Consider the following 15,930-nt stretch of genomic DNA (forward strand, 5'->3'; position numbering starts at 1 on the left):
GCTTTCTTGGATTCTACAACTTTTACCGGAGATTCATCAGGAATCCGGTAAATGGAGAACAAAGAAGAACCGCCCTTTCAGCACAACCACCCCTCCTGTTTACCCCAGTATCCGTGGCGTTACTCACCTGTTTCTCCTGTCATCCCTACTCACCAACTTCTCTTACTCAGTTAGAGAAGCCAGATTTGTGGACCACATCTCTGAGTTAACCCATGTTTCAATAAACCTGTTAAACCTTCATCATGCCTCTATAATTGTTGAGTTACCATGAAAGACCATGGCAGAGTACCAACAACTAAATCTGACAGAAAATCTGTGATGTCACCTGAGGAAAGTTGTGCTTAATAAAATATGTTCTCACAATCTGATGGATTTTGGAGAACTTTTGCAGGGAAGAATGGATAAATATTGCTAAGACAATAAATTGAATGTTGATAGACTCCAACCAAAAGAAGACTTGAATTCTGAAATTAAATCAAAATGAAAATGGGGTGTGGCATGTGATATAGAGGTAGAGGCACCATATGCAGAAGCTATAAGTTCTCGACGCAGCTAGGTGGGGTTCAATTCCCGATTGTGGAACATTTGCTGCACATGTTAACCACTTCTCTCTCTGCTCATCTGCTATTAGCATACTGTGAAATAAAGGCCATTAGTGCCACTAAATTAAAAAAATGAAATGGAGTACATTCATGGGGAAAAAAAAACATTGATCCTGTTAATTGATATTTTTCCTCCCTATACACATTAAAAAAACCTAAGTTTCATTTTAACCCTCGAAGACCTAAATTTTGCTCCTCTCAGTTCACATTTGGTCCCACTCAACATTACTGTGAAATTGACTCCATGGCCAATGTCAACTTTTCTAAGTTCATTTCACTCAGTTTAGTGTCAGATTGGGTGTTGAAATTTCCTCTGCATGTCTGAAAAATTTCACACAGAGCTTTGACTCTGTTAGAGCATATTCACTTTAAATGTAGTTGTGAAAGCACTATTTAAGTTAAAGTAGGTTGAAATATTTTAAAAAACAAAATTTTTTATTGTGTGACAAGTATATCCAGCAACCTGGAGGCAAATTTTGTCTGAATTAATTAAAACTCACAGTACAGTTTTTAAGAGTTGCCAGAAACAGCTGGTACATGACTGATACTGCAACCGATCAACGTGAAATTTCACACATTTAAATCTTAGCAAACATTAAAAATAGCAATGTCATCCCCTTAGGTGAATGTAAATGGGTCAGCCGCAGTGAATTATAATTTGCCTCATTAGTTTTGAGTGTTTAAAACTTCTTACCTTGTTCACAGTTGACGCCCTTGTAGGCAGGACTGCATATGCAGATTCCCTGGATGCAGTTGCCGTGGTTGGAGCAGGTAGGGTCGATGCATTGACCTTCCTCCACATTGCACTCCGCCCCCTTCCATCCCGGAAGACACACGCACCTTCCCTTCTCATACATGCCGTTCCCACTGCACAACACCGGGCACGAATCTGCAACAGGACAAACCCAGATTACTCATATGCTCCAGTAGTTGCACATCCATGCAAACCCACACCCAGAGCATGCTGCAGTATATTAGCTGAGCGACCACGTTAACCTACCATTTGTGGGGCTATGCTCTCTTATCTCAGCTACTGCACGGATTCAGCAAATCCTTGAGCAACCTGTCTTTCCTCTCTTCCACAGGCGCACCTATACACATGCACACACTAGAGCTTTATCCCTCACGCTGTTTCAATTTACTCAAGCACCACCTGAGCCTGGCTACCACGGCAACGCATGAATCGTGGAAAATCCTCCCAACGTCCCCCTTGCTCGTTCTGAACAGGCCGTGAAAACAATCGTGAAAACGGAAGATTAGGGAGGAGAGCATTAGGTATTTATAGAATGATGGTGGAAAGGAGACCCGTTTCCATGCAAAGATGGAGAGCTGTGTGGCTAATGTAAGGACGGCCAGCTGGAATAAAGTCTGCCGGTGCTGGAGGACACTGTGACAGTCACAGCTCAGGACTTCAGCTGTATTAGAAAGGGGATCGAAACCATCAGTTTCTTTTTTCCTGCAATAGTTTGCAATTAACGGCCTGTGCATTCATCCTTGGGAGCGTGTTTTATATGTTTGTTTGATCCTTTGTTAAATCTTGGCCTTCTCTGGGTAATAAATCCAGGCTTTGCTCTTTACAACCCCAGTTTCCAGGCTGTCAAGCAGAGAACCTTATACTGTAGCACAAACAAATGACCAAAGACGAGAGCTGGGATTGAATAAATTATGAGCGTAAATAAATCATGGAAAGTGATAATCATATCACCTGTTTCTGCGCTGTGAGACAGAGACAACTACAATAATTTAGCGTATGACAGAATGTCCCAGAGAGGGAAAATGATAAGGAAAAACAATGAGAGCTGGGAAGAAAGAGACAACGAGATAAAGGAGAGAGGAAGAGGTGTTAGGAGTATATGTAAAGATGCAAAAAAACAGTGTTGCCCTTGCATGTGACTATTCCGTATACAGTAAGTGTTCTAATAATAGCTGTCATTCAATTAGAGGCCGAGGCTCAAATAACCAATAGTGGTGCAGCAAGCTGAAACAAACAGAGGTTGGCCACTGGTAAAGTCCAGATGATGAAATGATGATTACTACAATTGCAATACATCTTGCAGACATTTTCCCATTAAAAAGGAGCACCCACAGAGTATTTAGAAGTATTTTAAAGCAGAATTTCTCAGCATGAAAACCAGCAGGATCTAAATGACAGAAAACAGATGGCAAATGAGGTACTAAAACCTGAATCAGATGTAGAAACCACTGCATTACAAGACTAAATGCCCATGATGGTTCAAGTAGGATTGCTTTAAATCATGCAGAAAGAACTGTCTGGGTTTTTTGTTTAACCCAAGTGCTGGATTTATGTCGTTGGGAAAGATGTTGGAAAGAGGGGTAACAAGATCTTGTAGCACGAGATGTTTTGATGACTACAATTCCATGATATATCTCAACAAAGGGAGGTCTGTCTTACAAGGTATAATCCCGTTGCTGTTAGCATGGGACTTCATCTGTCCAAGCAAGTCTAAATCAGTTATTTTAAAACATTTTTTCGAGTTGAAAATTCAGACTTATGAGGTAACCTTGTTGTGTTTTTTAGTTTATTTAGCATAATAAACAAAACAGGCTTTTATTTAACCCAGCAGCTTTTAGAGTGAACTGTTGAGAGACCAAAAGAGAACGACTAAATCATACAAATATTGGTGTTAGTTTATAATGCCTGTGCATCCTCAGATAAAAATAGCCCCTTGGTGTGTAGTTGTTTCTTTCCTTATGAATATTTGCCACAAGGTCTTTTTGAAGCCAAGGCCCTTATAAAATAAATAAAAACTGAAAAAAATAATGATAGTTAAAGCTACTGGGCTTCCTTTTGTCCAAGGTTTGGCCACCTTTTCCAGTCAATACTTCTTACCTTTGGCACAGTCAGGACCCAAGAACCCGGCAAAGCAGTGACAGTGTCCAGCCACACACTCTCCGTTTCCATTGCAGTCCGTGGAGCAGCCATTCATTGAATCTGCATGACCACACACACACACACACACCATCAGAAATCGACCGGGTGGGGGAAGCAAAACAACAAAATATTGCACATTTGACTGCTTAAGCTGGCATGGCTCTCATGGTTATTGAATGAAAGATCTGATAAGCTATGGATGACTCCCCAGACACTGAGGTTGTATTAGATTAGTCTGATCCAGCTGCTATCGCTCTCTGGGGAGCGGCCAAGCACTCACTTACACTCAGTACCACTAAGCACATTAAACTGCATTACAGGTTGGAAAAGCACTGCACGAAAATTTACAAACATCAAGGCCTAATCAACAAACTGTTTGCAGGTGCAGAGTTTAAAGCGACACTGAACTAAATAAAACCTAAAGTTGCTAGCAAACAAGTAAGCAGTGAATGGGCAATACTGCTGTCATTGCAGCAGCATCAGGACCAGCAGCAGCCACTCCCTGGGCATACTGAAGATCAATGTGCTGCTTGTTTCCACTAGTGTTTTGTCTCATCTGTGCGCATAAGTTTCATCATATCTTTCTGTGGGTTATATGCGTTTCATCACATTCCTCAATCGAACTTGAATTAGCCGCCTTTCTTTAACTGTTCCTATGGTCTCCCATTGACACGTCCATCATGTCAGATTGCATTCTCTGGGAACGGGCAGCGTTGCAAAGATGGATGAAGAGGGGAAGCACTTTTAGGCTTCTGGAGCATTATGTAAGCTTTCTGAGCTTTGTCAGCTCTGCTTGAGATGCAGGATTTTGGTGAAGAAGCGCCCAGAAGGCTTGGAGAGTTGGGGATTTGAACTGTGCTGCTAGTTGTCACGGGTTTTGCAAGCTCTATCTAAGCTAGATAGAGTAATTAAAACGGGTGTCAGAAATGTCATCTCTTATTTGACCTCATGCCGTCCTGCTCAGCTCATGTGAACCGGTTTCAACTCCTGAGTCATACCGCTGCAGTCCTGCTGGCTCGCTCATGTTCAGAGTGCAGTGATGACAAATCCTTCAGTGGCATGGCTCATGCACACGTGCGCATACATTTACAAACACATTCAGCTAAGGTTATTATGTGACACCTGCCTTGAGGCGCGTGTCACACATGCTAATGAGACAGGCCCTGCCAGTAGCCGGCAGCACAGCGTTATCCTCCAGAGCGGCGCATCACTGCAGAAACCAAAGTCATTTTCACCTCCATCACCTGTCATTGTCAGACTGATGGGGAGAAGGAGTGCCAATCATCTGTTCTCCCACACAGTCAGGAGGACTCACATTTGTTTCTGAGACTGTGACTCCTTTTCTTTTCTCCCAAAGAAAATCCTATATGCACATATTCCAATATTGCATTTGGCACCTGACTCGTACAATGAGTGAAAAACTTATCTGCAAGGTGACAGAGTTCCTTTTAATCCACCTGAGACAAGCGGTTCGTTTGAGAGCTAACAGGGCTGTGAGATGCCAGGGTATAACAATGATATAGGTTCTGTATCTTTCAGGTCAGTGTCTTGACTATAAAAAATCTCAGGGAATTAAGAGCTGATATATGAAGAGCCATGTCTCTGTATGTTGCAGTATAGTGGGGTCGTATGTGTGTGTGTGTGCGCGTGTGTGCGTGTGTGTGTGTGTGTGTTCATAGAGCACCCACTCTGTTCTTTCCACTGACTAAATGTTCTCCAGTTAGAAATCACTCATGCCATAAGTTATTGAAGTTAAATGCTATTATAAAATGGGTGCTTCCAGCCAAGGGACCTGATTGGTCAAATAAGCATTCCAATTGTACTTTATGAGCCTGTAAAGTTTCAGCCATGCTTTATGACCCTTGGCTTTATGAATTTGCTGCCCAGCTAACTAAAAAAATAGCAGCGGTCCGATGATCTTTTTTTTTGTTTTTCATGTATTTCGCTGAAGGCTCCAGCTAGTTTATATCACGTCAGACATGTGCTAAGAGGTTTTTTTTGTTGTTGTCGTTTTGGAAATGTGAAATGCTAGGTGAGTAATTTTGCCAAATTAATTGTGGTGCAGAAAACAGCACTCTGCCTGGGTTGATTTAAAGGAGGTGCTGTTGGAGAGAAGATAGCGAGATAGCAGAAATTATTAAACTAAAGCTTTTGTGGTTTACTTGCAAATGTCAGCAGCAATGGTGGGAGGAAATGAGGCTTTAGTGGAGGCAATTGCTACTTTTATGGTCAAAAATATGTTTGAAAATGTCATGTAAATCTCAGTCTTTGCAGCCAGTCTCTCAATATTTTATTCAAGTTTTTTATTTTACAATTAACCCAGGATCAGATGTTGTATTTTACATTTCATTATTCATATCTGCTGGGTGAACACTACTATGTCAGCGTGAGAGATGAAAATCTTTAAACAACCTTGAAAGATACACTACTGGTCAGAGGTTATATAATGTTATTCTCACTTAATGGGTCTCTTTATTTTCATGACTATTTAAATAGTTAATTCTCACCAGAGACAACAAACCTGTGAATGAACCCACGTGGAATTATGTAGTGAACAAAAAGTGTGAAATAACTCTAAACATTTTTATATTTTAGATTCTTCCAAATAGACACCCTTTGCTCTGATTACTGCTTTGATCTCTTAACGTTCTCTCCATGAGCTTCATGAGATGGTCACATAAAATGGTTTTCCAAAGAGTCTTGAAAGAACTTCCCAGGCGTTCATTGAGAGACGACCAAAGGTTAATTTCAGTCATTATGGCAAAGGTGCGGCTACTTTAAGGATTCTAAAATCTAACATGTTTAAAGTTATTTTACAATTTTTGGTTTACTACATAATTGCATATGTGTTCATTGACTGTTTTGATGCATTCATTGAGAATCTATGTGCAATGTAAATAGTCATAAACATAAAGAAACCATTAAATGAGAAAGGATAAAACTTTTGACCGGTGGTGTAAATTTACAATAAAAACATGTTTATTACAGAGAATATAACAAAAAATAACATAAAATGGCATAACTGAAATAAAATCAATTGTGCCTGTTTATGCATTAGCTAGTTAGAATTGCAACATGTGTAGCTCTGACAGGAAGTTAGAAAAGTGAAACGAAGGGCAAAGTTTAGAAATTTTGCTAGTTTTACAGTGTTGATCCTCAACACTCGCTGAGTAGATTTAAAGATGTTGCTGTCAGAGAGAAGTTGGTGAAAAATCATTAAGCTAAGGCCTTTGTGCCTTACTTGCAAATGTCAGTGAGAATGGCAGGAGTAAACAAGGCATTAATAGCAGCAATTACTGTTGTTGTGGTCAAAATTGTTTTTGAAAATGTCATGTAAATCACATGATAATTAAATCAACAAATTCAATAAGGGCCCAAATCTATGAAGCATTTTTTTACAAATTAAGATTTGAAATGTTTTTCTGAACGTATTGCTATGGTCTTAGCATCATACTTCTTCCATAGCAGCCTACTAGAAGAAATAAATCCCAACATGTAGGGGCAAATCATAATTTTTATTTTAATACCTAACAAGACAAGAACACTGCTGATGACCACTTTTTATTTTCTAGGGATGAATAAATTCCTCCTCTGATTCATTTGTTTTCCTTTTGGTCCTCATTTCATCCTCATGAATTTTAGCCCCTTGGCTCTGCCATCTTAAATCAACACCACGGCCCCTTATATGTAAAGTCCAAACAACTTGCAACAGCTAGCTGCTAAAGGAAGTTAAACCAGTCTCAACACTAATGGATGGAGATGTGCATCATCAATCGTCATTTTTTGTTTTATTTTTTGGAATAAAACAAATTTTGGGAGTTTTCGGAAAATTCTGTTGATTTCTTATGTAACTGTTTGAAAGCACATCTACAGAGAAACAGCTAAGTACACAATTTTCACACATTAGGATATTTCCAGGCATCTGAACAGCATGAATTTATTCAGTTCTGTTTTATTTACTCAAATAGGGAAACCTGACAGTAATGCTGAAGATTTTCTGTCCTGCACAGCAGCCTAAATTCAAGTAAAACAGAGTTAGTTCTATGTGAGCTGACCCATGTGATGCAAGTTGGAAAAGCTCACCGAACACATTTATGTTTTGATTATTTTTGCCTTCATCCAGATTTTTATAACTGTGACCAGCCATGTTTTTTTTTCTATCATATGTAACCCTATTCGTCAGTATGCTTAAATATGCTTGCGTGTTTGTAACATATTCTGTGTCTCCTTGCCTGCATTCAGCATCACTTCATGCCCTCTATTATCTTCGCCATGTTCTCGTATTTTCCTTCTTGTCACAAACTACACTGGCATTGATTTCATATTATTTTATTTATTTTCACATAGGTCTTGAGTTTTTTTTCCCCTCTTATTTATGCTCTATTTTTTTTTTTACTTGGATCCTGTTACTATTTGCTGCGGAAAAGCTCAATTTCCCGACAGAGATCACCTCATCTCTCCGTAAGGCATGGCTCTCAGGCTTCAGCGCGCCGCGTCTATTTATGAGAATTTACTGTACTCTGGCTCAATGTTTTTGATTTTCTGCCAACAAAACAATGCAGTGTCAGTTTGTGAACCTCGTTAGGGGCATGAATGGACAGCGAAATGAACTTTGACTCCGATCTCTACATATTGTTTTCGTCTTTCAAGCTTAACCACTTGATTAATTATTTTGGAAAACATTAGTCGACTAAAAGTTTCCATTGTGAGGCCATCTGTTGTGTCTTTATTTGTTTTTATTATTGAACAGAAGGGATGGGGTAAAAAAAAGGGAAAGGTTCCTGGCTCCCTATTTTAGCTCTAAGTATCTGACTCAAAAGGCTGTGGTCTATTCTAGACTATACAAACAACAAACGTGTCAACAAATGTTTGACAACTGAAATAAAATCTGTGTTTAGCTGTCAAGCACTGTCAGTCACTGTGAAGAGGACTCTGTCGATATGAAGATGAAACATGTCTGTAGTACAAGGTTTTGGCTTCATTGAGCTGTTTACTGAAGAGCTTTTAACCTGGAATTTCAAGAGGTTGGTGATACACAACTTTAGCTTAAAAGCTTCAAAGTACCTCAATGAAACACCCCTGGATAATTTTTTTGTAATTTAAGAAAAAATACAAAAGCATGAAAACAGGAATTTGAAAACTGATTTTTTTAAGACTTTAGGGGATGGTTCATGAAACATGATACTCTGTCAAGGTTTACTGGACAACCAGGTGAAGAAGCAATTGCCCTGGTAATTATCCACTTGTCTATATTCAGCCACATACTCTTGCATTATTCACATTCAGTTTACACTGCCATTCGTGTGTGTCATCACAATGAGCCGCAGTTAGCAAGCCCTGTTATTATTACAGGAGCTGTCCTCCCCTTTCTATATGCTGTCTCTCTCGCCATGCCACACTAACTCGCATAATAGGAAAAGTTCCCACCCCCTCAAATGTCAATTTCACTCAATTCACTCGCAGCCTATGTTTTTACAGAGAAACAGGGGAAAAAAAAGAGAGCAGAGCAACACCCAAATTCTGCCTCCGCAATGTGCATGGAACACAAAGAAAAACAGAAAGCAATTTTGCACTCACCTATGGGGGTGCTGTGGAGTAATACTTGCTCCAGGTTGCGTCCATCGTTGTATAGAGCGAGGTGCCACGTGCCAGGGTCCATGTACTCGATGAAGCCGGTTTCCTGCAGGCCACTCAGCAGCAAGCCCTTGGGAGTTTTGACGGTTGAGATGGGATCGGTCAGGGACCTGGGCAAGGCCTTCCCGTCCAGCAGTTTCACGAAGTCAAACTGAAGACAACGCATTAACAGAATCACAGAGGCAATTCAGGCTTAGTGAATGGAAAGGAATATCTCAGTGAATAGCATTACCATATATCCATGTTGAACCAAGAAGGTGATAATTATATCAATATTATCAAAAGTCAGATTTAGCAACATACTGAAATTAGTTACTTTTTGAAAATCCAAATGAAATGCCTTGCATATGTATTCATGCCCCTTTAATTGTGTTACAAACACAAACTCAGTTTGTTTTCCAAGTTTTTACAAATAAAAAACAGCAATCTAACAGTTCTAGGTGTTTGACACATATGAAGTACGTAAAAGCTTTGCTCAACAACAGATGAGTTTCTTGTTGAGCAAAGCTTAAAGATTTGTGTTATTTTAATGTCTTTACTCTGATTTCCTGCCAAACACTTGCAATACAATTACCCTGGCTTGGCTTTTTAGATTTGGTCCGTGTTGGTCTGCAACATAAAATGCCAATAATACATTCACAATTGTGGCTGTAACATGATAAAGTAGAGAAAAAAAGTCTAAGGGTGTATTCACACCAGAAAAGTCCTTTGGTCCACTTGTTTGGTCCGGACCAAAAGCGAACTTTATTTTTTTCATTTGGTGCGGTTTGTTTTCACATTGTACTTCTTGCAAGTAAAACATCTGGTTTCAAAACTAACCAACACATTTTAGCTACCTATTTTAGTCTTTTTGGCCATGCGTGATTTTTTTAGTAAATTTCACTGCTTTTATTATGTCTTTATGAGGGACTTTATGAAACACATCTCCAGAGATGGAGATTTTTTTTTTTATCACACACTTTCTCCCATTGTCATTAACACAAAAGGTGCCAATGTTAAGACACTTCTTTTAGGCAAAAAATTAAGAATCAATTTTCCACGTGATTCATTCTATTGCACAGTTGCGAATACATGCAGTATGCAACACAGCCAGGATAAGTCTCTTAGCTTTACCGCTGCCTCTGAATTTTTAATAAAATCTGTTGGAAAAAGATACAAAAGGATGACATTGTAACAGGTCTACCACCTCAATAGATTTGTCTCATTTCCTCACTCCAGAGTTTGACATACTTCACAAGTTTTCTTTAAAGGAAAAGACTCCCATTTAATTTGTCTAAACTGTTCTGTTCTTCTTTCTCTCCCTCTTCAAGTCTTACCACCACCAGCTCCTTCTCTCCATCTATCCATCCTCAGTCCTTCTTGAAGTAACAAAGCCCTCAATGAGTTTCATTCCCCTTGAGGGCTCTGTGTCACACAAATGTCAAAAACAGCTAATTAGACCTCTTCATGCAGACAAGAGCAAGAAAGCACTGATGTTTAAAAGCAGATGACTCAGAGTAAGATGTATCTTCTGTCTGTATAAGTGCTTGTTAGATGGTACAACACCATCCAACACAGAGTACAGTGTTTTTGCGCGTGTGCATGCATGCAAGCTTAGAGACTCAGAAATAATCATGTTGTTGGAAAAACAACAACATTCACGCCTTTTAGGACAGCTTGGAAAAATATTCTCCTTCTATGGGGATAATGTTCTTTTTTTTAGTAGGCAAACAGCAATATGTAACATTACAGCCTGCATCTGATGAGATTAGGACCCACTGCTTGATTACTCTACAGAGCCTGATTAAAAAAACCATAAAACTGGTTTTCCATCATCTCTTACACTGTGTTTTAACACAGCTGAAGTCACAATTGAATTGTTCTCATTTGCATATTTGCTGTTTCCGTTGTCATAACTGTTACCTGTTAAACAGGCAGGTAACAATTTACGCTCTGCTGAATTGCCATATCAATCAACCTGTTATTGTGTTCTCACAAATTCAGCCGACAGACATGCATAAATACAGTTTATGGACACCTGTCTGACTGCAAATCAATATTTTAAGACTGATCAACAAAACAGTTTTGAATCCACAATAGGATACAGAATTCCATGGACGATATAATAGGAAATAGATAAGCAATCTATAAGAGAAGCAGGATAAAACAAAAACTTTTCAAAAGACTATTTCAGTACCAAATGCCCTTGCAAAGAAAAAGATAACTTTTTATCTGTTTGAAAAACGTCTTCGTCAGAACTGGATTGAAGAACAAGTAATCATCTTTCAATAGGCACCAAATCCAAAGCCGCAAAAAAGGACAAACTTCAGAGGAAGGAATGGGAGCTGCAGGAAGGTGGAACAGTGCAGCCCATCTGGATGAACAGCATGCCACAACAGGAGCGATCTCTACCTGAGTGTGTGTGGGCGGGATGTTTCTGCGCCCGTAGACTCCTAGCAGTGCATTGTGCGAGAGCGAGAGATTGAACTTGACGTAGGTCGGATGGTGCACGGTCATGTGAAACCTCCAGAAGAGGCCCTGGGGGATTGCCTGGCTCTGCTGGGTTCCAATGTCGATCTCGCCACGGTCGATGGCGCGGCCCTTCACCCATTTTTCTGCACGTGAAAGAAAAAAAAAACACAGGTGATACAATTCAGTCACATGCTGCAGATTTATCAAGGTGGACAAGCAGTCCTATTCAGTATCACAGGGAGCGATTAATAACCAACCTAATGTCCTATAACAGTAGTGAGATCAGCAGCACAGCTAATTAAGTGAGACTGAATAGATCTCCAAATGACTGAGCGAGGGTTAAAAAAACACCTTTTCAAGTAAGTACGCTTTGGCAGTCCTTTGGATACACTGCATAAAGATGAACTGCTTTAGAAAGGCAGTGTTGGATCTGAAAGCGCCCTACCGGTAGCTTTGTCATGTGCTATATTAGCATCTGCTAACAAGAAGGAAAAATGCTTGTGTTAGGATGTGTGTCAAAGAATAGAGAAAACTGGGAATGAAAAAAGTGAGGAGGGCACGCACACACAAGACCACATGCATTCACAAACAGACCGAAGGCGCACAGATAGTGTCTTGAGTGAGAGCATGTCTTTGTGTGTGAAGAGAATAGGTCTTTCCAGCAGTCCCCTGGCCATCAGCTCCAGCCCTGAGTCTTTTGTGTACAGGGGCAAGCAAATCTCTCCAGCCCTCTTTGTGCTGGCCTTTATGAAGAGATATATCTCTGCTTCTAAACTAAGATGGAGGAAATATGTTGACAGAGGAGAGCCAGCCGATCGTTACCACCACAAAGGCAGAAGAACAGTTAGGGGCAGATTCATGGACGAGTCTGCCCGCTCTCAATCCATAACGCCCGCAGCTCCACCACTCCATTATGGCGACACTGTGCACACCTACAGGGCAGCCAGCATATATCACATGCGCTTGCGCTGTCACGCTGCGTGGGAGCTAAAAGTGAAGGTTTGGGAGGTACTTTTAGCTATGCTGGAAGTGGCTTAAGGAAGGGCAGCATGTTTGACTTCTGAAGGCCTGTCCCGCACTCCACTTGGTTACATGCATTAAGGGGTCCAGACCTCTTAATGTGTGTAACCGGCGAATTTTATCAAATCAAACATACTTCATTGTCTCCAGAGGGGGGAGTTTCTAGTGCTACAAAGTGCCACAGTGCAAGAAAGGTACCTGTATATATTACATTCTTGACATCAATAAATGAAATGCACACAAACAGTAGTATTTCTGTACATGTTGACAGATCTCTATCTTCTTGATATACATTACTAATAGACATATTTTGATCACAGACATCTGATAAAAGATTGAATCCTTATATAATATCAGACAGACTTAATTTCTGTCGCAATTCATTTAATGGTAAATGACATGCACTTTATTAATGCTTTATCAAGTCCCCAGAGACCCCAAAGGGCTTTAGACTGCAATCACTCATCTACCCATTCACACACTGACACTGGTAGTCTACATTGTAGCCACCTTGCCCTGGGGCAGACTGACAGAAGTGAGGCTGCCATACAATCAAAACCCCAGAGCCATCTGAACACCACTATCAAGGAAGGTGGGTGAAGTGTCACACAATGACTGAGACAGACAGAGTGGGGGTTCGAACCGGCAAACCACCAGTTACAGGACGAACCCCTGCCACTGCCACCACCGTCGCCCATTTGATATTGTGAAAGATCAGTGGCCCTCTTAACATTGCAATGATTTGAGCCATTAAAGTAGGTGAAACATGTTTGTGTCTCTGGCACTTAAAGTGTAGAGTTACGGACATAAGTAGCCTTAGGAAATAGGATTTAGTCCAAGCACTTAACACTGAGTCGCTTACCTATCTGCATATTTGTGTATATTTACTATGAAAATAAAGAGATCACATAAAGAGTGGTTCGATAAATGAATAGTATTTAGTCAGTAAGGGGATGATTTAAATTTATCGGAAATAATTTTGTCCTGATTAAAAATAAAAAATCTCCTTCTGGTTTAACCACCTGTGCTGGAGGGCTATATTTTCTACCATTCCTGAGTTGCAGTCGGGAGCTGCACAAAATCTGTTTGCAAATGGCCCCCCCTGTGCCGAACATCGGACACCCCTACCGTAATATAACATATAATAACAACATTAAAAATATTCATTTCTACAGTTTCCACTGTAAGTGGTCATTCATTATTTTTGTGGTTATTCATTATTAGGAGCAGAGGTGAAGGCACAGCATGCATGTGGGAGAGCGATTTCTCTAAAACTGGGTTTTAATGTTTTAAAGCAAAGACAAAATGACTATGATCACATTTTAAACTGTTCTCCTATTTTTGTAATTAGCTAACTGTAAGCTTCCCTGTGTTTATTCCTTTAAGATTATTATTGAGCATTTTGAAATCCAGAAGTTCCAAGTAAGTTTGATGTACTCTATTTAGCCTTCCTGTTATTCAGCTAGCCTGTTTGACATGTTGACGAAAATAATTTTTTAAAACAGCTTCTTGGGTCATTTCCTCTGACTTCCTATTAAACATCTCAATGACAATAAAAAAAAGCTAATATTAAGTCTTCTTCCCTCATTGTCTACTCCAGCAAGTGTTGCTTTAAAGGCAAAAAGATTTGGTTGTTGTATCTCCAACTGGCTGGTCACCGTTTAGTGCCGATCAAGCCGGAAATTTGCAGACGTCAATCACAAACTGATTTTTCAGTGCATCTCAACCTCTTTACTTGTGCTGCACCGTGGTCTATTACTATAATCATTTTATGGTACGACATTAGCTTTAGGTAGACCTTTCACATGCATATTTCATGTAAATAGCCCAGGAGCTCTTGGTGGAACTGCACTTTAAGTCACGTCAATATTTGCTATTCACCCAGCAGCAAATGACTTTACCCGTCTCTTTTCAAAGTCTGTAATCCTGTTTTAATATTGAGCTCTAACCTTTCAAAATGTCAAACAGCATGCTAATAAACACAAAACCACTGCATTTATCATTTTAATGTAGCTGTTACTTTTTTCATTCATTCTGAAAAAAAGTAAGCTGATAAGTTTGGGTGACTAAAATATAGTTTTGCTAGTATGAAGCAGCATAGTGGGTATGACAGAAAGAGCTAGAATAAATGTTTAGGAAAGGATAGATGCCTTTTATCCTGTTTGAAGCTCATGTTGGTTTATATTAGATTCTCCTCCAAACAGAGTAATGGCCTGGCGCGCTTGAGCAAAATATGCATTCACACACTCCCGCCTCAGCAAACTGTTCCTTTTAATGTTAATTCCATGCTTTCTGTGTCTGGTCACAAAAAATATAAAGGCCAATGGAGGGTTGGATGTCCCCAGGAAAGAGATCTTTTATTCAGCTCTAGATGAATGGAACATGAAAAGAGCAGCGCAGTTGGCAGAACACTGGCAGGTACAAAGGCGCGCAGGCCAGCTGGTTTGCAGAAGAGCTAACAGGTCCTTCTGATGCTAATTACTGTACTGTGCCTCTCCAAGCCTGATGCAATGAGGGGACAGAAAAGTAGCGTTCAGGTCAGCTGCGAGGATGGGAGGACAAGAGGTGGCAGTGTCAGTTTACAGTAGCTGATGCAAGAGAAAATAAAACCTTCGTTGCTTTTCTTTAATTCTGTGTCATCAGTGGAGGGTAATCCTGCGGCGCCAAGAGGATGAGGGACTGAGGCATTTTGCGAAGGTCCACAAATAAAAAGGTCAGTTTGAGGGGCCCTCCGAGCTACTCCGATGACTGCTGTCAATCAGCTTGCTCTCTACACAAAACCTAAAACTATCTTCTAAAATGCCAAATCTCTGCTTGTTTCATCTTGGGAGCCAAATCAAATACAAGCTTAAATGAACAAGGCAGTATGCAAACAGGGAGGTAAGATTTCTTCACACGTTGCTGTTTCCTGGCTCTATAAAGGAAAAAAAACAGCTCGAAATTCACACTTACTGTTGGCTATTAGTTAAAAAACGATAAAAATAAATAGTATAGCATGGATCTCCTCTTGTGCTTTTCATCATTAACTGGCAAGCAAAGCAATTTGTGTGCAAAACATGTGTGAGGTTTATTCAGGAAACGTGAGTTGTTTTTCTTGTTTTTTTTAAAATAAAGAAGCGATTAAAGGGTTCCTTGGCTTCTCCATGTCTACCATCAAACAACAAGGCAGCCTTGACAGAAATGATTAATCATTAGTGGGCTTCTATAAACTAAATAGTCTGCATTATATTAATGATCCTGCTTGAGCCAATTATGCAGGCAGTGCTGCATGGTGTTCACATAACATTGCTATTGCTTTTACTTGACACTATTCAGTTCTGCTTTAGAAAC

At 40.0% G+C, this 15,930-nt stretch overlaps 1 protein-coding gene across 1 annotated transcript in view; it reads right to left on the reverse strand.

Annotated features, from left to right (window-relative positions):
• The window catches only part of tenm1 (teneurin transmembrane protein 1), a 311,171-nt gene that overhangs the window by 146,437 nt on the left and 148,804 nt on the right, over window positions 1-15,930 (reverse strand). The window contains exons 6-9 of the mRNA XM_047354352.1: window positions 11,521-11,723; window positions 9,073-9,280; window positions 3,454-3,555; window positions 1,297-1,491 (exon numbers count right to left, since the gene is read on the reverse strand). Coding sequence (XP_047210308.1) covers window positions 1,297-1,491; window positions 3,454-3,555; window positions 9,073-9,280; window positions 11,521-11,723 — 708 coding nt within the window. The remainder of the gene's footprint in view (window positions 1-1,296; window positions 1,492-3,453; window positions 3,556-9,072; window positions 9,281-11,520; window positions 11,724-15,930) is intronic.

The sequence above is a fragment of the Girardinichthys multiradiatus genome, chromosome 23 (genome assembly GCF_021462225.1).
Source record: "Girardinichthys multiradiatus isolate DD_20200921_A chromosome 23, DD_fGirMul_XY1, whole genome shotgun sequence".
Lineage (NCBI taxonomy): Eukaryota > Metazoa > Chordata > Actinopteri > Cyprinodontiformes > Goodeidae > Girardinichthys > Girardinichthys multiradiatus.